Source organism: Corvus moneduloides, chromosome 2 (genome assembly GCF_009650955.1).
Source record: "Corvus moneduloides isolate bCorMon1 chromosome 2, bCorMon1.pri, whole genome shotgun sequence".
NCBI classification, from domain to species: domain Eukaryota; kingdom Metazoa; phylum Chordata; class Aves; order Passeriformes; family Corvidae; genus Corvus; species Corvus moneduloides.
Window position 1 is genome coordinate 115,306,320 of NC_045477.1, and position 26,340 is coordinate 115,332,659.

At 41.2% G+C, this 26,340-nt stretch overlaps 2 protein-coding genes across 2 annotated transcripts in view; one reads left to right on the forward strand and one right to left on the reverse strand.

The window, feature by feature from the left end:
* The window catches only part of RPGR (retinitis pigmentosa GTPase regulator), a 52,369-nt gene extending 40,863 nt beyond the window's left edge, over positions 1 to 11,506 (reverse strand). Inside the window, exons 1-3 of the mRNA XM_032099914.1 lie at positions 11,436 to 11,506; positions 9,079 to 9,204; positions 1,996 to 2,088 (exon numbers count right to left, since the gene is read on the reverse strand). Coding sequence (XP_031955805.1) covers positions 1,996 to 2,088; positions 9,079 to 9,204; positions 11,436 to 11,475 — 259 coding nt within the window. The 5' untranslated portion in view covers positions 11,476 to 11,506. The remainder of the gene's footprint in view (positions 1 to 1,995; positions 2,089 to 9,078; positions 9,205 to 11,435) is intronic.
* The window catches only part of OTC (ornithine carbamoyltransferase), a 33,515-nt gene continuing 17,984 nt past the window's right edge, over positions 10,810 to 26,340 (forward strand). Inside the window, exons 1-3 of the mRNA XM_032100919.1 lie at positions 10,810 to 11,115; positions 17,950 to 18,088; positions 18,673 to 18,754. Of these exons, the coding sequence (XP_031956810.1) occupies positions 17,969 to 18,088; positions 18,673 to 18,754 (202 nt within the window). The 5' untranslated portion in view covers positions 10,810 to 11,115; positions 17,950 to 17,968. The remainder of the gene's footprint in view (positions 11,116 to 17,949; positions 18,089 to 18,672; positions 18,755 to 26,340) is intronic.

A 26,340-nucleotide genomic window follows, 5' to 3' on the forward strand; every position in this document is an offset into this window, starting at 1 on the left:
ACTAGTGCCCACACTTTTTTGCATGTATCATGTTGTCTCAATTTCAGCTGAGTTACCACCAATGACAGTGCCATTGCATGCACTTCTCTGCAGTCTGGTCACTTTGAAAGACTGAGAATACATGTGGGAGGGCTCAGGACTTATTTTGGTGGGAAAGGGAGAATACAGAGGCTCCTCTTCTCCTATGACAAGTGCACTTCATTTCAGAAAAAGAGAGGAAAAATGTCTCCCTGACTTTTCCATCCCTGCTCCAATTACTGTTCATTGTCAACAAATTATCTTCTCTCAGTCATGTCCATGTACCTTATACAATGCTCTAAACCAGGATTATTTTTACATAATAAATCTTTAATTGCTTTTCCACTGCACTACTCTATAACAAAGCCAACAACAATCATCCCTTTCACAGTCCTTCCAGATCAAGTTTCTTCAGCTCTTGAACATTCAGATTGAAGTTCCTTCTACCAAGTTATCAAATAAATCTATCTACTCAAGCATGAACTGCCTCTGGTCTATCACACATATTTAAATTGTCCAAACACAGGTTTCTGCCTCTCCTATCCAGCATCTACCACTACCATCAGGCTGGAATCATAATAGTTCCAACGGTGACTTCTTCCTACAATCTTTATATCCCAAAACTCTGTCTCCAACTTCAGAGATGAGCTCTTCAGAAGCCTGTGCTCCCTACCTTCCTCTCACTTAGGCTAATCAATTGTATTTTATGAGACATGCTATATTTACAGTGATGCAGGTGATTTTTCATAACCAATTTCATTAGTCTCTAATCAAGTCCTGGAAAATATTTTCTCAGAAAACATGCAAACACAACCATTTGGCTCCAAGCAGAAACTGTGTCCTTGCAACCCCATTCCCAAAGCCAAGTGATGACAAAACGAAAAGCTAGTGAGTAAAGCTCCAGGAATTCCTCCTGCTGCCTATTGCCAAGAGAAAAAAGATACCCCCCTTGTGACTTTTTCCAATGGATGCCAGGTCTGGTTTGAATTGCTGTCATCTTCTCTTTGTCTTTTATTCTCCATTGCAATTTGACAATAAACCCAAAACTTGAAACCCAATCCACTAAAGCCAAGGTAAGAATCAACCTCTCACATGGCTGACAGAAGACGTGTACCTGAGAGTAGCTGCATTCTCCCGCTGAAGTGAAATAGAGACAGGAGCAAATAAAGGACAGTAGAATAAACTAAATCAGGAAGAACAGTTTGAACAAGCAGGATAATTTGTTTTTAACAATAAGGTAACAGATCGATCTGCTGGCAGAAAGAGTGAAGATAAACATTTAATAGTGAAAAGAAATGTGTTAATGGGATAGATCTGACTTGACATAAATAAGGGGATAGGGAAAAGTATTGACTCAGCTTTGTTTGACAATATAAAAACAGCTAGGAAAGATCAAGAAGATCACAGTGCAATAAAAACATATTTTTCAACGCCTAGGAATTTATTTTACTGTCTTACAAAAACGTATTAACATTTATGCCCCCTTGGGCATTTTTTACACTTGTTAAAAATGTAATAGTACTTGTGAAAAGTTTCTGATAGATTTTTTTCATTTACAAAGCTGCTAAGACAATAGTGACACAGAGATTACACCATGCTGTTGGAACACTGGTTTCTAACAGATGGACGATGCAGAGATCAACCATCTGATTATTGTCTGCAGTAAAAAAAGAAGATGTGGTTTGTCACAAAAGGCAAATACTACATAAAATCAGAGCCCTCAAAAATGACAGGATTCTATGTATCTGACATAGATTCAGATGCAAAAGGACTCAGAATCTGAAGTAATGGAAAATCAGTCAGGGATTCCTTTGAGCTACCTTCATGATCTTGTGCAGTAATGTGTACATGTGATGAATAAAGAATCAGTTATTTTGGAATCTCTTCCTATGAAGTAGCTTTTCATAAGGGTCTCCGTTCAAAAAGACAAAAAAAAAAAAACCAAACAAAGAAGAAAAAGAGAAAAATCACACAAACCTTTAACACATGTTGGTTTGCTGACAGTGTTCTTTGATCCTAGTCCTAACTGGCCCCAGTCGTTACTGCCGAACATGTATAGTTTACCTTTCCCTGAAAAAAAACCACAGACAGAATCCATACAAGTGTTTGAATACCTCATTCAAGACAAGATGGTCATTCACTCACAATGTAAGGTTCAAGTTTGGGCAATTCAATATGTAAGTGTAAACAATAATTAATAACCCTGTGATTTTTCAGTTCAAAAATAGTAATTGCATTGTTTAAGTAAGAAATCCCCAGCCAGAGGAAGAAACATCCTCATCTTTAACTTCAGCACAGATGAAGTGCTCTTCAGAAAACAAGATGTTGTACTCTTGGGCAGACCCTGCAGTTCAGAAACCACAGTATTTATAGGCCCCCTTATAAAATAACAGCATATCTAACTGAACACCCACATCTTCTACCCCAAAAACATGAATGAATAATGTAGCTATTTGATAAATACAAGTAAAAATTTGTAACATTTGGCTTATTTGATTGTTTGGAGATTTTTTACTGCTAAATGTCTTCTCTTAAAATGATTTACAAATACTCATTTCTATCAAACATAGTTTCTGATAAATTTTCATAAATGTATTAATTTGTTACTCTGCATATAAATATGGAATGCATAAATCCACCACGCAGTCAGAGATTTTGTAATCCTAAATGCAAACATTAGGTTACAAACCTTCAACAGGAGCAATGCTAGAATCACCTTTCAGAAATTCATATGATGTGTCATTGGCCTTGCATGTTTGACCATTACAAACAATGACTTGTTGTAATTCTGAAAAAACAGTACTTTCTCTGAGGATGGTATATGAACAGTTGAAAACTTTGTCATCTGGGATGAAAATTAGATATCCAAAACTGACTACTGACAATACCTCAAAATGAACTCATTTAATGTCATTTTTTTAAAACTATTGCATGTTGCAAAGCTGTAAGGTTCCCACTGGAAAATAAGACCCTCGTTCCAACAGAAATCCTTGCAAAACAATAGAAACTGATTTGGCAAAAAAAAAAAAAAAAACCACAAAAAAACCCAAACCAACAAACAAAAAAACCTCGGCCCCTCCCAAACCTCACCCTTTTACAACTGTTAAAAGGACTTTGTTTACTTTTGATGAAGGTCTGCAGAGCTTTGTGCATTAGACTCCATCATAATGCTGTCACCCTAAACAGAAACTTGGTCATAGAATTTGTCACCCTCATCATCTACAATTACTACGACCACAGTCCACAATTGTAATCCCATATAATAATGCCAAAATAATATGACTGTTATATGTAACTTCAGTGCTGTAGGTTCCCAGTGAGGGTTCTGAACGTGATTTACAGAGCCTTTGAAATACGATCTTGCAATGTTTTAAATATAACAAAAAAAACTCCTATTCCAATAAAAATATCAATTTATTTTCTTGAATATAACAAAATAGTTTAAAACAAAACAAACAAAAAAAACCCCAAATAAAATGAACCAATGTTTAACAATAACTGGTATCTAAAATCCCAATCAAATAGGTAGATTTTACATTTCTTGGCACATGGGGCTATGTGTCAATATTATGTCTTTCCAGGAAAGCTGGAAGGGAAGAAAGACTGAGGTCAAGCCCACACTCACAGTGTTCTACTAACAGCATTTATATCTCCATCCTAATTTTGATAATGAAATCATGTCCAACACATGCAGACCTGTCCCTGACAGGAAACACAGCTTGACAGAAAGTTTTTTTATCAGCAAATGACATCTATCCTATATTGGTATGGCTTCCTTGTATCCTTGCTTTACACTTTCTAACTGCTTTCCTAAGACAGCAGTACTTCTGTGGGAGTATGATGCCGAGCTGCCCTAATTCAATTTAAGCACATTCTCTTTTATCCATGCAAAATTCAAACAAGGTTATGCTTTTCATCCTATAATCTGCTGGGTTTTATATCAGTCTTTAAACTCTCAGGCATTGCTTTGTAAGTCAAGGAGCTTAATAGATGAGAGGAATTTTTTCACATTCTTTTACAACTGAGTGACAGTCTTTTATAATTTCAGGTTTCCTAGGAGAATAACAGAAAATAAAAAATCTGGGAAGCAGTTAATTCAGACAGAGAATGAGAATTAACAGGCACTACAGAGGAACCTAAATAAATGCTTGTAATGAAGCAACGTTTCTTGGTCTGTACAGCAAATCAAGTTTAGAAAGAGGCACAATTCAATCTAAGTAGCCAAGAAATCTGATATAATTTTGCATGCAAAAGGCACTATTTTCGTAACTGCATACTGAGATATCCCAGCCATCACAAAAATGCACTGAATCCAACAGCAGACAAATAGGCAAGGATCAAATTTCAAAATTTCTTAAACTCAAATTGCTCTTGGTTTTTTTGCTTCCACTTTGGTGCTGTCATCCAGATGTGGCCATCTGCCAGGTGGAATAGCTGGCACAGGACAGGTCCAGCAGGGTAAGACTATGACTCTGGGCAGAAGGGAAACAACAGGATATAATGAAAAGGTCTACTCAGACCATTTTGGTGATGAAAACATACTTCCAACAGCAGTCTCCACCCTTATCCTGATGCAAAACTGGAGTTATTTCTCCCAGGTATGTGTTCACTGGCAGGTACACCAGCAGATGTTTCATCAACAGGCATTCAGGGCTACCAGGGAAGCCAGAAGACATTTCCACGTTTAGCAACACAGGTTTTGTGGGACACCTCAGTAAGAGAGAGTCTCCTACCTCATTTCTCATGAATAGTTGCTATCACAACTGTGATTCCTGGGAACCCCGTCAGTCACGTGAACCTCTGGTTCATGAAGTGCTTTTAAAGGCATTCATTGGGCAGCTGGGAAATACCAGCTGAAATCTCATGTTCTTTGTCATAACAGGCAGCCTAGTACTCTAATCACCTATGTTTAAAGGTATGTTTTATGTATTCCCCCCCTTGCTTTCTAAATTATAGTAGTGTGGGAGAGAAATAAGATGGGGAGACAATGTCCAAACTTTGAGCACTTACTACAAGATCCTACTGAGAAACTGTATCTGAATAAAACATAAAAGGCAGTATATTGTACAGAGTTTCATATGCCAGGCAACATGATTGTTTTTAATTATTATTTTTATTTGAGTTATTTCATGAATAAACTATGTTAACAGTTGATTTAAAGCTCATATACAAGTCAAATAGATCCCAGGAAAATAGGAGTGACATCAGTTTTGTTAGGCAAGTCATGATATTCTCAAAAACTTTATTGAGCACCAAGAATGGTCATGCGTAGGACATTTGGCACCACACAAACAAAACCAGCACAGTATGCTGCTTGCTCATACACATCAACACAAATGTGTATTAGTCTTTCTCATCCTCCCCTTGCAGCTGATGCAAAAGATACTATGCCATGTTCTGATGACCTGCTGGTAAGCAGAAAGAATAGAAGAAAACTGGTGGCAAAACACCTAGAGATTCCAAGGTCTCTTTGTTGAATGTTCAGTGCCTTACAAAACCTGAAATTATGAGTCTACTATCTTCTTGTTGTTCCATATGCACCTCCTTTCACTCCCGCTTTTACAATTGATACTTCTGTCTTTCCTTCTGCCTTCTTATGCTGGGGGCTTCAATTTTCTCCAGAGCACTGAGTTCAGAAAAGGTGTCTTCATTCCTCAGCACTTTCCCCCTTGTGAACAGGATCAGTCTCTTTGATTAAATGTGGTTAAGCTGCCTAGGATACTCTAATCAAGGCAAATAAACAATAAGACAGCTGTTAACTTAAAGAGCTTTGTAGGAAAGAAAGTGTAATAGACAGGCATTGGGAGGCGATTCTTAAATGTAGGCATATTCATACTTCTTCACACCATCTCCCATGAGGATGAATTAATTGCTTTCCAAAGTCTGCAGTTATAGAAGATGCAGGGAATGGACTGTCAGTATTCTTGGGCCAAAAAATACAGAAATGAGGCAAGAACCATAATTAAATGTGTTACAAGTGGTACTGGAATATATACTGCTCATGACTGCATTGAAGACCTAAAGGAGTCCACTGCTTAAAAAAAATCCTGCTTGGACATTTTAATTAAGGTTATGCCAATGGTAGACAGAAAAAGAATAAAGAAACACAAATTTCAATCCCAAACTTCCTTCCTGGAGTAGGAAACATTTCTTCAACTAGCTCAGCAAGCCAACTCAAAGTCAGCAAGTAACTATCACTGGTCCCTTCTGTTCCAACATACAGACAGAGCATGTAAATAAAATTTTGGACTCTTAACTCCTGACCTAGAAAGGCAAAGGACAGAGTGCTTTATATTTACTTTACACTTGTCTTTATAAAAGTCATAGAGGGATACTGATGTTGGATTAGATAAAAGAAGTATTTGAAAGTTTCTGAATATTTTGTTTGAATGCCAAATACTAGTTCTTGTATGTTTTCATTAGTATTCAGTCAAGATTCAGTGCTAGATGTAGCTGTCTCTCCTGCCCAAATCCAGCATTAAGGAATGATTTGTATCAGTTCCTGTGATTGTTTTACTTATCATTGTTGAGCCATGTTAAGTACAAAATTGATATATTTCTATATTTTAATCTACCTCTATTCTAAGCTACCTCATATTCCCACTGTTCCCTACAAACATAGGTCCCACATCCTCTTTCAGAGTGTGGGAAAAAAAAAGGGGGGGAGAATTTTGACCTGTAAATAAAGACTGAAAGTAGAATGAAGCATGCATTCACACACACCTGCTTGAGATACTTTTCCTTCCTCAGTGCTGTTTGTCTTTTATCTCTTCCAGATCAGGTTCAGCTGAAGAAGCTCCTGGTTTCCCACAAAGTTTGTACCCTTCTCAGTAAACTCATTATCAGCAGGTGCTTCTGGAGCGTTTATTCCAGGTGTTACTGCAGTTCAGGATCATTCACCAAGGGCTTAATTCCACTGTATCATCCATCTCCATCTAACTGCAGAAACGTGAGGTGCACATGGGCATGCACAGGTGTGAAGAACAAATGAGGGACAAAGGCTTTTTCTTTCCCTTTGTCACATTGTTTTGTATGACTCTTGGAGTTTTTCTACCTTTGCTTGTTGTTGATCCATACTTTACCCTCACTTTTGCCTTTACAATGACCCAGAAAACCTTTTGCTACCAAAGAAGTCTTTCTCATGCTTCTACAGTTCCTTCTCTGCTAAAGCTTTTAGGAAATAAAGATCTGATCAGCTAGAAGCTTCCCTGGTGATGTACCTGCCCACTACAGCAGATAAGGCAAGCTACAGAAACATTTTTGAAACAAGCTGCACATACCAAAATAATGGAGAAAGGGGAAATAGCAGAGAAATGGTGCTGCATGAAAACCTACTCAAGCTGACTTCTTCAAAAGCTTTATCTAAGTGGTCACTATTGCAGTGACGTGTGAATTAGGGGATTGTTGCTGACTGGGGTTAACAGTGCTGGCCCAGGCACATGCTGGGAGGCAATTTAAATTGACTGGTTTAAACAGAGAACTATACCTGTGTTATTTCCAACTGGGTATGGGCATATAAAAGTATATGTAAAAAGAAAATTCCAAAGGAAAATGTCACAGTGCCCCAGGTTACATCCGAATTAATTTTATGCAACAGGTAATTTAATATTACTGGTTCAATCCAAGAAAAAGGGTCAAGCTTTGTTCAAAACAAACTATTAATGTATAATTCATCTTCTGTGAAGTTAGGCTTGAAAAATTCATGGTATAATTTCACCTCAGGGTGTTCTGCAGTCCATGAAATCAACAGTCTTTTTTATCATGCCTGGAGTAGTTCTTTCTGAAAATCCAGCACCTTCAATGTTGCTTGTGAACATTGCAAGAAGCCTCAGGAAATTATTTAATAAGCAACGACCAATTGGATATTGATGAGGAATAACTACAGTCCAATTTAAAAGTCCTGAAAACACACATATAAATTTTTTCAACAACAAAGTCTAATTATCTGTCAGCAGTTGATTGTCAATACAATCATCGCACATGCTCATCCACAGAAGAGTAGTCCCTTCCATGTAAAATAAAATGAATAAATTCTTTAATGAGTATTGTTTCCATCATTTCAAAGAAAAGAAAAAAAAAACATTAATAATGCTCCCTCTATTACACTGGAGTTTTCTTTGAACACTTTTTCCATTTATTTCTGATTTTTGTAGGATATTCTGAAGTTTATTGAGTTGCTCTTGCAAGGGCTTTTTTCATCTGACAGTCAACAGTAGTTCCAATCTTCATTTAAGAGATACAATTGTATTTATTGTTTCCAGCAGATTTCTAGTGAACTTGTGGTGTTCAGCAGATACTGTTACTTCCATGATACAATATATCTAACATACTAAACATTGTCAGATTCAAGAGAAACATTCAGCCTGAACAAAGTTACGCTTACTTTAAATCTTGTGATACACCCAGTTATTACAAACTTCCTCCAGGCAGTTCTTGGGCACATCTTGTGAAAACCTTGAGTGACCTCACACTAACTCCAAAGGCATCCAACAGTTCCCACAGAACAGTCCTCTCTCCTCTCCCCAACCTCAATTAATGTTTTACCTCAGTATGCAAATAAGATTTCTAACTTTCAAAGGTGTCCAAATATATCACCTTTTATCATATAGATCAGCTTCACTACAAGAAAGACATTGAAGTGCTGGAATGCGACTACAGAAGGGTCTGAAGCAGAAGTCCTATGAGGGAAGTTGTGGGAGGAAAGGAGGCTCAGAGAAGATCTTATCACTCTACAACTTCCTGAAAGGAGGTCATAGCCAGGTGGGGGGTGGCCTTTTCTCCCAGCTAACAAGCAAGAGGATGAAAGGAAACAGCCTCAAGCTGTGCCAGGGAAGGTTTAGACTGGAGATTGGGAAAAATTTCTTCATGGAACAGGATGCCCAGGGAAGTAGCTGAATCACCATCCCTGGAGGTGTTTAAAAGATGTATAGAAGTGGCCCCTGGGGACATGGTTTGGTGGTGGACTTGGCAGTGCTGGGTTAATGGTTGGACCTGATGATCTTAAAGGTCTCTTCCAACCTAAACAATTCTGATTCTATATCCTTCATTTCCAATACTGACCTGTAATAACAGCAGTATGTTCATCTCCACATGATATAAGTACAGGCTTGTCATTTTTGAACCAGAACTTGCTAGGAATATCTTCTGCAAACTTGCTTTTCCCGAATGTGAAAACAGCACCTGATTCTAAAACACAAAAAAGATGATGTCAACTTTTAGCAAAAGCAAAATTTGCCTCACATATTTTGAAATAGCCATGTTCTATCAATTCAAAGGCACATTTTATTTTCTTATCTTTCTCTTCTTTCTTCTCTCAGCCTTCAAAACGTGGGTTGGCAAAACTCTCGTTTTGCCTGAACAAGAGGAAGACATTCTCCCCTGTGCCAGTGGCAGAGCACTGGAACAGGCTGCCCAGAGAAGCTGTGGAGTCTCCATCTCTGGAGATATTCAAAACCCGCCTGGAGGTGATCCTGTGCAACCTCCTCTGGGTGAACCTGCTTTAGCAAGCGGCTTGAATTAGATGGTTCCAGAGGTTCCTTCCAACCCCAACCATTCTGTGATTCAGTGATAAGACCATGATCTGAAAAATCCAAACAAACCCACCCCAAAATAAAGTCCAAGCAGCTCTTCAGCATTTGTTGCCTGCCTGGTTTTCTCAATTCTTCACACTTTTAAAAGTGTTAGCAACATTGTTTCAAAACACAGAATGTTAACTATTCATTCATCTTTTGCTTAGGCATGTGGCTTGACACAGAAAATACTAATTCTACAGAAAAATAAATGAACTTACAAGTTAAATAATTTGTCAAAATCCTTGCAGACAATGTGGCAAGCACAACTAGGCCTCCTATTTCAAAATGTCAAAGCCTGTGCTACTAGCATAGAATTTTTTTAAACAAAACCAAGAATAAACCAAATCTTTTCCTTCAAAATTTTTTTAACACATAACAAGTGTTAAGAAATACACACAATAACAGTGGACTGCTTCTGAAAATTATTTTGAGACATCCTAGAGCACTTATTTTCAATGAAAACCATCTCATCAACAATATGCACCCCAGCTCCAAAACCCAAAAATTCTTTCTTAAACTGTATATTTTACTTCATTTAAAATAATTATTTAATGCAAAAGCTTTCCCTCTTTCAAAAGACATTATTTTATGTATCAGATGGAGCAGAGATGTATAAATTATTACCTCACTAGATGTGCTTTTCACTTTCACTTGCTCAACAAGCTTTGTGCAGACAAACTCAAGCCTTCTAAAGAAAGAGTTGAGCTTTTCCTTATTTTACCTAGACACACCTACAACTACAGGCAAGCTAAACAGCATCTGAAAACTCTGATTTAAATTTTCATCTCCAGGCAGACAGCCGTGCACTTCTGAACTTGCTTAGTGATCTGTTTGGCACTTGTGCCCTAGAGGTCTCTGGTTCCTTTATTTTCCCTTCAGAAGGGTTAACATGAAAACACATGTATGTTCTTTATTCAGAGTATACAAAAAGCTGCTACATTTCCCAATGTGCTCTGTATCCCATTCATTTGACTAAGCCATAACATTGCTCAACTGGACACAACTACTGTGCCTGATTCTGGGCTCCTCAGTATAAGTGAGACATGGAGCTCATGAAGTGGGGTCCAGGGGAGGGCAGCAAGGATGATTGGGGGACTGGGGCATCTCTCTTATGAGGAAAGGCTGAGGGATTTGGGCCTGTTTAGCATCGAGAAGAGATGGCTGATAAGGGACCTTATTAATGTGTATAAATATCTAAACTGGGGGGATGCTGAGAAGATGTAGCCAGGCTCTGCTCGGTGGTGCTGAGCAATAGGACAGGAGGCAATGGACAATGGACAGAAACTGATGCTCGGGAAGTTCCACCTGAACAAGAGGAAGAAATTCTTTCCTGTGCTTGGTGTGGCATTTTCCTCACTAGACGTATCCCAGAACCGGCTGGACACAATCCTGTGCCATGTGCTCTGGGATGACCCTGCTTGAGCAGGGAGGCGGGACCAGATAACCCATGGAGGTACCTTCCAGCCTGGACCCATCCTGTGATTCAACGCTGCCATCAGCTTGGAAACTGAATCTCACCAACTCGGTAAATTAAATCCCACAGGACATACACGAGGCGTTTGTTGTCGCAGTAACGAGCAAACGTTAGACCATTACCTTGGGTCAAAACGCGACACAAACTAACTATTAATACTCAGAATTAACCGCGCCCCCCCCGCCCCGAGCGCCCGGCGCTGCCCCCTGCCCCGCTCTGACGGCAGCGGACGCGTCTCTCCCCAGACGCCGCAAGGCAGCGGCCCGGCCCGGGGCCCGCAGCCGGGGGAGCCCCGCGGCGGTGAAGCGGGCAGGGGCCGGCACAGGCAGACGCGTTGCCCCGCGGGTCCCTGGAGGAGCGGCCGCACTCACCGGGCACGGGCAGCTCGGTCCCCGCGGCGGGCGCGGCCATGGCGGCCGGGAGGAGGCCGCGCCGGGCCGGGCCGGGCCGCGGGCAGCGCCGCCTGGCGGCCGGCGGGGGGCGGCGCCGGGCCCGGCCGGGCCGTGAGGGCGGGGGCGCGCGGGGGAAAGGCCTCGTACGGGGGGTGGGAACGGGATCACGGGATCACGGGATCGGCGGCGCTGGGAAGGACCCCTGGATCACCGCGTCCAACCCACGTTCCAGCGCCACCGTGGCACCGGGTGCCACATCCAGTCTTTCCTTATACACCTCCAGGGACGGTGACTCCACCACCTCCCTGGGCGGCCAACGGCGGGGCTGAGGCCGGACCCCGCTGCGCCCTGAGCCCGGACCCGGCGCTGCACCCTGAGCTCCCGAGGAAAGCTTATCTATAAAAAGGGACGCCCACAGTGTCCAGGTGGTGCCCCTGTGGACCGCGGATCTCTTGTTGTCCAGATCGATACTGGTCCCAGGACCGATGACCTCCTTTTCTCTCTCTCTGTCTCTCTCTTCCCACTTTATTTTTTCTTTATTGTTCTTTTATTTCTCTTGCTACTAGAAGATGAGTTAACTTATACCAGTTTACATGCCACATGTATAATTTACCAATAAAACTTTTAAAGTATTTTTTGGATCCTCTGTTGGTGGTTCCTTTTCAACTGCAGGTATCTGTAAATCTTGGGTACTCCCTTCCTCGTAGGTGACACTTGCTCACTGGACCTTACTGAAATTGGTCCATGTGGGAATTGGGATCAGGCAGCCCCTGTACAGGGATGTGGTGGATTGACCTTCACTGGACACCAGCTGCCCACCAAGCTGCTTCATCACTACCCCTTCTCAGCTGGACAGAGGAGAGAAAATAAGACAGGAAGCATAGGTAGAGAGAAGGCAGCTTACTAAAGCAAAATTGAAAGGTTGTGTGCACAAAGGCAAAGCAAAAAAACAAAGCTTTTTTTCTCTCTACTTCCCATCAGCAAGTGATGTCCTGCCAATTACCAGGAAGCAGGACTTAAGCACCTCATCTTTGCTCCAGAAGGCAAATACTGTAAAATAATGAATGCTCCCCCTTCATCCTCCTTTCCTTAGCTTTTATATCTGAGCTGATATCACATGATATAAAATATCATTTGGTTAATTTGGGCCAGCTGTCCTAGTTGTGTCCCCTCCCAGGACCTTGTCCACCCCCAACCTACTGATGGGGGAGTGGGAAGATGGAGAGACAGCGTTGATGCTGTGCCAGCACTGCTCAGCAGTAGCCAAAACTCTTGGTGTGTTATCAACACCTTTCCAGCTACCAATGCAGAGCCCAGCACCGTAAGGGCTGCTAATGGAAAATTAACTCCAGCTCAGCCAGACCCAGTACAAGGTGTGGCCTGACAAAGAGGCATTGGAACTGTCCCCTCCCTGTGAGGTTGCAGGATGAGACTGGAGGCCTTGGCACCTCAACCACATTTGCTTTCTCCTGAGTGTCACTAATGACACAAGCTCAGCCCCCAGGGGCTGGGCTTGAAGGTCATGAGAGTCATTTGCCAAAGGACAACCATGAGGCCAAGAGAGAAACCATGGCCTGGCTTTCTTCTCTTTCTTCTCTTTCTTCTCTTTCTTCTCTTTCTTTTCTTTCTTCTCTTTCTTCCTTTTTTTCTCTTTCTTCCCTTTCTTCTCTTTCTTCTATTTTCTTTCTTCTCTTCCATTCCCTTACTATTAATTTCCCTTGGATTTTGCTTCTGTTTGACAATTCCCCTGGAGATTGCTGCATTTCCCAAGTGTCTCAGGGTTGGTTCAGCATGAAGGGTCCTGAACAAATCCCACCAGGAGCTGTCACCCTGCATGATGTTTTCACAGCTGTCTGTATTTCCCAGAAAGTCAAACTTTTCTTTTGTATGTTTTAATTATAAGTTCTTTGCATTGTAATTTCAACTCTCTGACAGATATCCCATCACCTTGATTTACACTAGTGCATCTCTCCTTATGGGGAGGAGGAAATGAGAAAGTAATTGTCATATTTCAAAACCACCTACAGTGCAGGTGGCATAAAATCTTATCTGACAATTATATTTGAGGGTAGAAACTTAAATGGAATCACTTCAGTATTTAGCAATTGACCTACTTCAGATTATACGCAAGCAGTTTAGCCTAAGGAGGTAGGCAGGCTGCAATATTTCGCTTTCGGGGCCCCACACTGTTTAACACTACCATAGCATAATTGAAAACTTGGTCCAAAAAACCCCAGGAAAATGTGCATTTTAAAATGTAGACTACTTTATTCTCATCAGGGCCCTAAGAGCATGAATAAGTGTTTATGCCCTGCCCAGTTCCACACCCATGGGCCCAGAACCCTCATTTTGGCTCAGCCCAGAGCCAACAGTCCCTGTCTGGGCTGTGCTAGAGCCCCCACGGCCACAGTCCCATTGGTAGGGCAGCCACCCTGCTCATGCTGGTCCTGCAAGTCTTCTTTTGCCTTATTCTACCATCACGTGCTCCTGTACAAATATTTAACACAAAATAGCTGCAAAATGGTATTGACACAGGTATGATATGACATGATGAGCCCATACAGAAAAGCACAAACTGCAAGTGGTGCAATAGGCCCTTAGAGAAATCTTTGTAGGGTTTGACCAAAGGAAAGGTTCAGGGTCAGCCCCAGCCTGGCCCAGCCCTGACTGGGACAGCCAGAGCAAGAACCTTGGTTCTTGGTTTTCCCTCGTTTGCACAGCAGCACAGCTCGCTCTCTGGTTCATACACCTTCCTCTCTTGTTACTTTATTCGTGGGATGAGAGAAGTCTTAATGCAAACAGAAAATGCTGTTAAATGTGAGGAAATTTGTCAGTATTGCAAAACTAGCAGGGACCAGCAAGAAGCTGCTGCAACAATTTTGGTAAGCTTATCCTTTAATTTTATCTGGTGTTCTGTGGTGTTTGGTCAGAAACCTGGAGCCAAAAGCAGCAGAATCCTGTGAAGGAGTGAATGTTTTAGAGAAAGGCTCTTGGCGTTTTTTCCCTGCATTTTTAGTGTTCTTTTGCCTCACAAGGCAGCAAGCTCTGTGACTTCAGGAGACTGGAGGATTATCCCTTTTAATGTTTGTGGAATACTATTAATTTTTTCTGTGGGATTTAGCTGCAAAGACAGGAAGGAATGTTTATTCTTGAGGTCGGTGTGTGCTGCAGGTACTGTAACCAGTAAATAACTATCTGAATAAAGTACAGGTAATGTTTCTGCATTTAGATATATATTGTGGCCAGTATGGGTGGGGAATTCTCTCCTTGAAGCTGCAAGGTGAATCTCCACCTCTTTTCTTTGTGTCTCTGTACTCTGGAGGTGTGCAGGAAAAGCATGGTGTGATGGGAGATTCAAAGTTAAACAGGCAGACCTGCCTCTGTGATCTGGCTTTGGCTTCTTTCTGCACCCACATAGCTGTGCCTGTCCCCCCCAGTTTCAGGAAAGTACCTGTATGACAGCGTTTCACTAAGCTGCTTCTCATGTTTGCCACATCTCCAAAATCAGGTTAAAATATTAGAGCTGAGACTTAATTTCATGTTTTCCTATGGTCTTAGGTCAGCTTCAATAACGAGAGAATTAACACTTGTTACATAACAAGTGATTAGTTCTAAAAAACAATGTGCAGGAATTTCACATTCACAGGAACCCTAATATGCAATAAGTAATTTTTATTTATCATTTCTACATTACATCATATGAAAACCAAATGTTTTCTGAGTTCTATGATTTATTTGCTACTGTTTTAGAGTGGTCCTAGAGGTTGGGTGTTAATTTTTTATGAATTTTGGATTTTTTACTGCAACCACTTGGGAAATTTCTCTGGTTAACAGAGGTGATAGAAAAGCAAGTTTGGAAAACAACTGTAGTAAAGCTGGTTATCCAAGGAAGTAATCCAGTTTGTTAAGTTCCACACATAGCATTGTTATTTTTGGTGGATTTTAAACATTATACCATAATGTTGGCATAAGCTGTCACCACTGTCTGTGAGCATTATCAGCTAAGCACACTGTGATTCATACTGCAGGATAACCTAAAGTCTGAGTCCGTGCTAATGGTCCAAAGTTGTGCAATCCCTGCCCAGAAAGGAAGAAGCCAAAACTGCTTGACCTTGCAATTCTGCCTGTTATATTTTAACTTTGGTATGTTGTCTCTTGCTCCTTCTCTGGAATTTATTTGTCCATTTCTGCCTCTCTTTCAGAGGATATGGACAACAGGGAACGGAACCAATTTCTTGGAGGTCATAGCAATAAAACAGGATCTTCATGAGGTCAGGAGCAGATCTCTAGTCCAACTTTCTGCTTGTAGCCTGTCAAACACCATATGAGAGCAGCTATATCTTTGCTTAGCCACGCCCTGAAAATACTTAAGAATGGTAACTCCAAATCCTCTCTGGGTAACCAATTTAAGTGCTTCACTATCTTCCAGTGGAGAAATTAGTGGTGAATATTTCTCAGTCCACTTCTCAATCATGCCAGATGGTGAAACAAGACCAATGAACAGAAGTTATTGCGTGGCAAATTGAGATAAAATAATCTGTAAATCCCTAGAAGAAACTGCAGGCTGCAATTAGAAAAACAAGTAGCAGCCCCAAAGCTGCTCTGGAAACAAGGAGGCAAAGGAGAGTAGGGAGCAGTAAGCAATTGCATAGGTTTTAAAACAGGACAAGTTTGTATTTTTCCCCCAAATAAGTTAAAAAAGCAAATCCCTGTTCTGAAAAATGAAAGTAATTGAAAAAGTCCCAGTTATAAAACCATATTCCTTCAGAATATATACAATGAAAATTAGAGCCAATATTGTGATTTCAGCTAAGTGTCTTGAAATTCAAGAGTGGATTTCAGTAGCTTATCTTGGTGGGCTGTTTTTCACGCTGTGGTAGAAACTAACTGACCCATGAGTGCCTGTACACTCGTTTCCCTTTCCTTCTTCCCTCTGCTTTGAGCTGGGAATGTGCTTGAAAATGTCCAGCAAACAAACATTTGCTGTCTGCTCTGGGAGCCCACAGGGCTTTGGGACCTTGGCACCTGCACCTGCACAGCTCCCTTGGGAGGCACAGCAGAAACAGCACCCTGGGAGCCTCAGGAAATCCTCTCTGTGATCCGTGGCACACAGTGCAATGGTCTGGAATTCCAGTTTCCAGCAAGGAAAAGATGTTCCTGCCCTTTAAGGCAGAGCTCTGAATGGGCCAAAACCCAAGCGGAGCAAGAGCCCTGAGGGACAGCCCTGGTCCCTGGCTTGCAGCTGCACCTGGAGCCACTGCCCCCAAGTCCCTGCCTGGCTGCATCTGCCTGGCCAATGGGTCATGCCCCAAATAGCCCACCCTCCAAAGCCAAGGCTCTGCCCTGTGGGGCTCAGGCTGTCATGTGGGACCATGTCCAGTGCCTCACAGGGGTATATCTGGGCATATTTCCCTAGCTGAGGACTTCAGGACTTAGCAATTAGCGGGTTGCATCCTAGCCTTGTCTCAATGGTGAGCTGAAGGGAAATCTAGAATACAAGTACAATTGGAAATAGAAAAGTATTAGCTGCACTCAGTCCATTTCTTTGCACTGCTTTGGGCTCCATTTCATTAGATCAGTCTAAAAATAAAATAAATAACTTTAAATAAAAAAAGCAAGCAAAATAAATACCAAGCAAAACCCTAGCAAGAGTACATTGTAGGCTGTGTAGTGCTAAGGAGGGCTGGAACTACAGAGCCAGAGAAAGGGCTGAACTGCCAAAATGCCTTGTTAATCTTTAGCCTGTGAAACATGGGTTTGGACGAGACTTTCATTAAGATGCCTCATCTAAGCTAGAGGAAATTTGATCATGTAACTTCTGTGGGTGATTATCAACATCCAATTTCATGTGATTCTGAAGTCCTAAATCTGGATGGGGACCAGAATACACTGAATAAACACCACATGCCCAGAATGTCTCTTGTGCGTGTGGTACAGTAAGGCAGTTTTGTTGGGTTTTTTTACCCTTTTCCCCAGTGTAATGAAGAGATTTCATACACATTTATAGGAATGCCACCTTTTGTGACAGTGGGGTTGGAATGTGGCAAGTGTCTACTCATCCGCAAAGCACAAAGGAGGGAGAAACGGAACCAAGATTCATTTCTGTGGAAATGGATTCCATTTCTGCCCCTGAAAGGGCAGCTTTGGGGTCTACATATAAGTCACTTTACCAGCTTTTGAATGGCTTTATTTGACAGACAGCATGCAGTTTCCATATGCGTCTCAGAAGACAAAAGAAAATACATCTAATGTACGTTTTATAGTACAATTTGAAACATTGTTACAGTGGCCATCAATATAGTGCATAGTGGCATGCTGTGCCCGTCTGACAGAAGAAGTTATTTAAACTAATTAACACAGTCTATCAGGATGATCCAGCTGGCTCATGTGAGGGGAGTGGGAGAGACTTCAGGTGCTTGCTCACTGGCTTTAGCACGAGTGCAGTTTAGCATTGAATGGCAACAATTATGTATTTTTCGCTCTTTCCATGCAGGTACGGAACTGCAGCTCAAATGAATGCTCATCTGAAAGGTCGGGACCTCCTTACTCTACAGAACTACACAGCAGATGAGCTGAAGTATTTGCTGTGGATGGCGTCAGATTTGAAACAAAGGATAAAGCACAAAGGAGAGGTAAAATGATTTAACTGTCGTTTAGGTCCCTCAGATGTTGAAATACATACTGTTCTGAAGAGTACTGTGAGAAAGCCTTTCAGCTGTCTTGTCCTAAACAAAATCTCCTGAGCTCTTAAATACTGTAAATCATGTGCTACAAATCAGAGCCTTCCTGTAAAGTGTCCAGAGATATTCTTTAAATACTTCAGAGGACTTTGTGAGTGGAAACGTTGAACAGGTTTGTGTAGCTAACTCCCTGTTTTCAGCTAACCCCATCCATCCACACATGGTGTACATGCAGTACTAAATGTAGGAAATGGAAGACACTACCCTGCATGGGATTAAATTAGTATCTGAGCTCTCCTTAATGCTGGCTCAAATTGAGTGCCAAAATGCAGTTGCTTTTGGCCCTAGAATTACTTCTTTGCCTTTAACCTTTCCACTGCTAATAAATTTATTGAAGGGCAGGAGAACAAAGCTACAGGTAAAAAAACCACTTTTGCAACTTTTCTAATGGTGAATTAAAATGTGCAAGAAGCATTTCATACCTTAAAGTGTGTAACAACTATAAAATTGAAATACCTTCATTTTTCATGTTTCAGTATTTGCCTTTGATGCAAGGCAAATCTTTGGCCATGATTTTTGAGAAGAGAAGCACAAGAACAAGATTATCTGCAGAAACAGGTAGGTCTGAGCAATGGCACAGTAAGACTTTGAGTATGTACTGAAAAACACTGCATAATTTTGCATTTAGCAATTTCTACACAGGAGAAACCTAAATTTGGAAGCAAAAATAAGGACAGTGGCTATTTGTATTTCACCCTGCCTATTAATTTCACAAGCACATGGCTTTGGTCACTGAAATTTTGCCAAATTCTTCCAAAACACAGTAGATCAGAAATAAAGTAACAGGCAGAAGTAAGCTTTTCTGATGTAAGCTCCTAGCTGTACAGGCAAGATGCACATTCCCTAACATCTATTTCAGTAAGCACCACAAATTTAATTTTGTGCAAGCTCTAACAAATATTTTTCTAATGTATTATGCATTATCATTGTTACATTTCAAAGTATGTGTTTAGGCTGGGAATCACAGTAATGCCTTGATGTAAATTCGGGGGGGAAAAATTAACATGATTACCTACAGGGGAAGATAACTTGATGGAGACTCAAGGGTATTAGCCTAATAAGATCAGGCACTGGAACATTTTTCTTTTAGGTTACAGTCCTGCAAACACTAAAACATGTACATATGGTATCTTTATTTACGTGGCAGTGGTTCTGAATTCAATGGCACTGTTGAAATAAATCATTCACCAATCAATCAATCAATCATAGCAAGGAATAACTCTGAACTGGTGATGCATAAAGGAAGAACTCGCCCTTCTTTCATTTAAGTTGGCCCAGCATCCCTCACTTCTCCCTAGTGAAGGGACAGGAAACCTGCTGAGTATTCACATTTCTTTACAAGCTGTAAGGGAGAAGATAAAAATAATGGAAGGAAGAAGCAGATATGTTAACTCTAAGCATTTCTGAATTTGTCTTTGTATTGTCTGGCACAGCCATTTGCCTGCTGATCCTGCTCTTTAAGCAGACTTGTTGTTGCTTTCTGTTTTCTCTAGATAATGAGGACTTAGAAATGTGCATTCCCTCTCTGTGAAGACCAACCACCTTTTAATTCCTGAGTTTTCAGTCCAGTTTCTTGTTGCCTGCCATCCTGGTATATGGCCAGGTAATGAATTCTCTGGATCTGTTTATCCTTCATTCTTCTGTATTCTGAGGGAAACACTGCTTAGTCCTTGGCATTTGAAGGCTTATGGAAGGGGGAAGCTCAGGAAAGTTCAAATGAATTAACTTAAGGATGGGAGTTAATGCATAAACTCATCCAAGGGAGAATTAATCTCCAGTGAAATAAAACAAATTTATTTCTGAGTGAGAGCTTCCATGAGGGAGTTTAATGCAGTTTAGCTTCTGTGCATTAACTTCATACCTTCAGTTAATTGGTCTGAAGTCTGTTAAGCCTAAGACTTTGCTTCAAAGGCAGACTCAAGTTTTTTCTGTCCACAAATAGTCTATATATTTCTGTTGCTTTTTTAACATAAATGACTCCCTCCTTGGAATTTCTAACTCAAAACAAATGTGGGGCCACATGTACTCCTTTTAGCTAAACAAGATAATTTAATACCAATTTTCTAATGTCTAGTTAAAGTGGACAATTGCAGTGGATTGAAGTGTTTATTTATAAAGTTCTTGAGTCATCTCAAATAGCGCTTCCCAAGAGTTGCCCTTTCAATAACTTGAGAGAGTTCATTTGTAGGACAAGGTCCTGGGGATGAGATTAATCTAAACAAACCTTGCAACTCTCAGGAACAGCTAAATCAGTGGATTTCATTACAGAGTAGAGACTTGGAAAGCACTAATTACAAAATCTCCTCTGTGCAATGTCTAGGAGTTTGCTGGGACATATTAACATCATGGAAGTCTTTTCAGAATTCCTACTGTCCCTGTGCCTATAAAGAACCCCACTACTGAAAAATAAATAAACAGAATCACAGAATTGTTGAAGTTGGAAGTAATCTCTGAAGGTCATCTGGTCCAATCCCCTGTTCAAGCAGGGTCTTCTAGATCTAGTTGTCCAGGACCATGTCCAGAAGACTTTTGAATATCTCCAAGAATGAAGATAACACAACTTTCTATGCCATTGCTCAAACAGCCTTTCAGTAAATAGGATTTTCTGTTGTTCAGAGGTATCTTCCCATATTTCAGTTTGTGCCCACTGCACTACTGAAAAACACCTGGCTCTGTCTTCTTTGCATCCTCCCTTCAGGTGTTTATATACATCAGCAATATTCCCCCTGAGCCTTCTGTTCTCTAGGCTGTGAAGTCCCAGCTCTCTCAGCTTTTCGTCTCATATGAAATATGCTTCAGTCCCTCAGTCCTCTCCATGACCCTTTGTTAACATGGACGTACCAACTGTATCCAGTATGTCCACGTTTCTCATACTGAAGACCCCAAATCCAGAAACTTGAGGTTTGGCCTCACCAGTGATGAATAAAAAGGAAGGAGCACCTCCCTCCACCTCCTGCCAGTACTTTGTCTGGTGCAGTCCAGGACATCATTCACCACCCTTGCTGGAAAGGTACACACACAGCTGGATCGTGTTCAATTTGCTGTCCACCAGGACACCCAAGTCCTTTTCTGCCAAGCTGCTTCCCAACTGGGAGACCCTCATCATGTCCTGGTACATGGGGCTATTCTTCCTCAAGTGCAGGACTTTGCACCTCTCCTTGCTGAACTTCATGGGGCTCCTGTCAGACCATTTTTCCAGCCTGTCACCATCTGTTTGGATGGCAGCATGACCCTATGATGTACCAGCCACTCCTCCCAGTTTTGTGTCATCAGCAAACTTGCTGAAACCACACTCCATCACTGAAAGCCTTAATGCAGGTGTTAAACAGGGCTGGATCCAGAACTGACCCCTGGACTACCACTGGTCACTGGCCTCCAACTCAGCTTCTCAGCTTTGTGCTGCTGGTCACCACCCTCGGGTCTGGCCATTTGGACAGTTCTGAACCCACCCCATTCTCTGCTCACCCAGCCCAGACATCAACAGCTTGGCTATGAGGATCTCATGGGAGACACTGTCAATGGACACAATGAAGTCCGGGAAGAAAAACCTGCTGCCCTCCCCTCATCTCCCGGGCCAGTCATAGAATCATAGAGGTTTATCAAGCTGCTTAAGCATGATTTCCTCTTGGTGAATCATGCTGACTACTCCTGATTATTTTCTTGTTCTTAATCTGCCTAGAAATGGGGTCTAGGCTTAGCTGTTTCATCACTTTCCCATGGATTGAGGTGAGGCAGCTTAGGCTGTGTTCTCTAGGTCCTTCCTCTTGCCCTTCTTTGACTTAGGGGTGACATTTGTGCATTTCTCCCAGGTGTCCAGTTCAATTGAAGATTATAAAAACATTAATTTATAATACACTGTAATAGATCAGTTGATATTTAAGGTTTTCCAACATCCTGTTTCTCTGAACTGCTTTATTCTAATGACATTGCAACTGTACTGAATAATGTACAGCTCCTTGGGGTATAATTCATTGCCTCTTTAATCTTGTCCTAATGTGTGTTTCTGAAGCCCATATAATTTTACCATTTCTAAGATAAGTAGTGAAGTTATAAGTTTAATGCAGAACCAGAAGTAACTTCCATAGAGTAGTAGCAAAGTAAATCCAGTTCTGTGAGCTTAGTATATTTATTTCTATCACTGGCTATTTTATTGGAAAATGTGACATCTCTGCTATTACACTGGAAAATGTCACCTCTTCACAGTCAGAATCCCATACCCATTCTACATAAAATCTTGCATACTTTTTGAAAACAGAACTATTCACATGGTCATATATTACTTGTAAAATAAACATCCTCAGGCATGGCACAAAGGTGAATGCCCTGTTTTTGTTATAACTTTGGTGTAAAATATTGTGATTGTCACTGTTGCTCTTAAAATATACAGCTGCAGTTATGTTTCAGTGAATAAGTAATAAATAAATCCAACCATTTCACAGAGGCTGAATGCAGACAATATTTCACAGGGTAGAAATGGAGAGGAAGAAGTGCAGGCAGGAAAGCTCAGCCTACCCTCTCCTGTTGTGTCCTGGAATATACAAGATCTTAACAGCCTTACAGGGGTTCACTGCCACTGGCTTTGGTGGAGTTACTTCCACCTCACACCCCTTACACAGTGGGGTGAGAGGAACATGATGGCCATGCCTCAAGACTGCTACACAGATTCACAGACATAATTGCATCGTAGCATATGAACTAATGCAGTGGGGATGGTATTACATGGCAGGGATACAGCGTCTGTTTTCTGTTGGAATAGCTAAGTATTATTTAGCTTGGTCTCGTTACAGAGGGGCCAAATGCACACTTAGTTTATTCTCCACTCCAAAGGGTAGATAAAAAAACTTGTAAAAACTGCTTATCAGTTTTTTGCTTCTGCTTTAGGAATATTCTGTAATTGCTGCCTAGGAGAGTTCTTTGTTACCAGTCTAAATGGAAAAATACTTTCTATGTTGTAAGTCCTGGCAGGCAAGGAGAAAATTAATAAATGCAAATCCATATGTCTTGAAGTTTTGAAAAAGATCCTTCCTTTGAGTTTGAGAAGATGACTGTGTGTGTCTCCTGGTGACAGCCCCACAACTGTGTAGCCAACATGTGAACTACAGGATTCATTTTGGTCCACTTGTGCTATGCAGCAGGGACAGTCTGGGATGAAGTTTTCACTCGTGCCCTGTCTGAAAGAGTCTGCATAAGTGGGGTCAATAGTGTGCCACAGCATGAGGCATGAAACTGTGTATTTTGAAAACTAACAGTAGTGAGAAGTGTGGACATGAGGTAATAATCTATTCTGGACTTGGGTTATGAACATTTAGTAGTTTGTTGAAGATACCACGATTCATGTAAATATTTAGCATGTGGCTTTGGATTTGACCAGGTTGTGACAACAAAGAGGATTAGATCCCCCAGTTTAACACAGCATTACAGTGTTTATTTGCTGAAATTGTGCCTGCATACCTTCAAAAGTCATAATTTTTTTTGCTTTCTACTGGTAGTCTGGATGAAAGAATCTGAAAAGGATTCTGTCTCTGCAACTATATACAAAGGTAGAGCACAGAGCTCCTATATTTCCAGATGGAAAGTTTTGGATGGAAATATGTTCCCAGGCCCTGCACAGATGGCCAGTTCGTGAGCAGAAAGCCCAGCACATCAGGACTCCTCTATGTACACAGACTCCAGGTGGCAGCTCTGACTGGGCTGCCTGACATCTGGCAACTCTGAATAAACATTCAGATTCCCATTTTTTTACCTGGCCATCATTTATAGAAAACAGAACATGTCCATTGGAGCCTGCCTGGACTGTGAATCATCTACCAAAATGTATGCATTTAGAATCCTAAAATGTAGAGCTGCTGTATTGTGTGGAACTTGCAGGAATAAATCACTGACATAATTGCATATGAGCAAGAAGTTGCGAAAGAGAAGTTACTGCCAACGACAATTCCTCCTTGAGGTCTTAACTTAAAAACTTGCACTGAATAAACTGGCTGTAATGTATAGTTTGCATACACTTTCCTGTAAATACAGTGTTTGTGTCTGAGCTGCAGAGGGGAGGTGAAAGCAACAAACAAATGTATAGACAGTCCTTTCTAACAGCAAAAAAGTAATAGTAGAATAAATGGTGGTTCATTCTTAAAACTTAGCTGTATCTGACTTGCAATATTGTTGAGATTTGGAGCAATCCTTAATGAAAACAAGAAATTTAAAAGGGCCCATTCAATAAAGCAAGTGTACAGTGACTAGAGGGAGCAGAAATTTGTCCTTCAGATGGGACCCAAAGCATCATTACTTTTAATCTGACATTTAAGGAAATTGAGACAGTCCAAAGACAATGAATTTCCAGTATTATTTTTATCTATTGTATTTTAAACTCTTGAGACTGGATGAACTGACACGAAGTGGAAGACCTCACCTCAACCCTGCTGCTGGAATGAGATGGAAGTCAGTAAAAGGGTTGCTCTGTGTAAGCAGCTCAGCTGTGGGGCCCAGGCCTGCTGCCTGTACCTGTTGGTTTTATCTGTGAAAGGTTTCAGTGTTCAGTCCTGATTTAATCCTCTTTTAAAGAGTAGCTGTGGGATGAAGTTTTTGATCTATGGCAGACCTGTACAACCACCGTGCTGAGGCTGCAGTGCTGAATCTGTCAGCAGTGCCATCTAATGGATACAACAAGCCGGAGCAGCTTTTGACCTTTTCTTCTCGTATTTTCTTGCTTTTTCCTTTCTTTTTTTTTTTTTCTCTCTTTTTAATTTTTTTTTTTTTTAACAGCATGAAATTCATCAGAATCTCCAAGACATCACATTTTTGTAAACAAAGTGGGGGTCTCTGCTCTTCTGTGCTGTATGCAGCCTTTCTCTTCCTGGCAGTGTAAATAAAGACAGGCTTCTTTCTAGATTTTTGTCACAAAAAAAGACTCACACCCCCACAGTGTTGTCTCAACAAGGCTGGTTTGTCCACTCTAAGATTCTCTGGAAATTTCCTCCATCATAAATACTAGTGACAGAGCCAGGTCTCCCTGCAGACAATTTCTGTGCTAGAAGGGAGTTGTTATGTGGAAAGTGCTCACCAGCACACAGAAAATGCTACCTACAGCCCAGTTCAAATCCTATACTTTGTACATCCCCAACTGTAGGATGCTGTTACCTGTGCTAGGCTTATGCTAAACCATCTGTGACAGTTCATAAAACAGCCCCATCAGGCCCCATCCTCCCAATGTCTGGCCATGAAGGACTTTACACTCAGATTCAGTAGAAAGAGGCTTCAGACTCAAACCAGGCAAAGCCAGGGAGATTCAAATATTAATGAAAAGAAGCTGTTTTCTCTGTATCTGTGTCAGATGGCTGCTTGTGGTAGCTTTCTGCTGGTGGTGCAACTGATATAAGGTAGGAGAGAACCTGAGAGTTGCCTGGAACATGTAATTTGTCTTCATCCAAAACATTATTCAGACACCTTTGAAGTTCCCCAGAGTGTTTGATATTCTTAAATGATGCTCGAGTCTTTCCATGGTCTCCTGTTCAGGCGTGGATTTTACTCTTCATACCGAACCCATCCAGTTCCTTGGGCCACCTTGTAAATTCCTAACTACTGTGGGGTAGACGGATGTTGGCAGGGCCTGAGACCCTTCCTTTTCTCTCTCTCACATTATCATTTTTAAGGCACTTGGTCTTTTGAGACCAAATTCAAGTTTGCTACAGTGTATGAGGAGGGTTAGGGCTTTCTGCCTGAGTGACTTTACATGAAAGATAATGTAGATACTTGCAAGGATGTGGAATTACACCTGGCGACTCGGATGGCCCTTGAAGCAGAAATGCAGCATGATGAATGGATTTCCTGGCTCTTAACAGAGAGCCACAGTGATGCTTGTGGCAATGTGTAGCCTCGGAGCTTGAATGACTGTCCCTGTGATCACAGATCAGAACTCATGGCTAAGGATTTCAGTAAGGCATACATTTGAGTGGGTTTATTCCAAGCATATTTATTTGAAACTTTGTTGTCAAATGCTAATTATTTCAGCATTTTAGCATGTATATTATTAGGTGTTTGAAACATTTGGATGTCCTGCTGAGTTCTACTTTTATTTTTGTAAATGTATTTTATATCATGAAGATTTTGAATCTTGGCTGTAAATATGAGGTGCTGGTGTTTACTTTCTC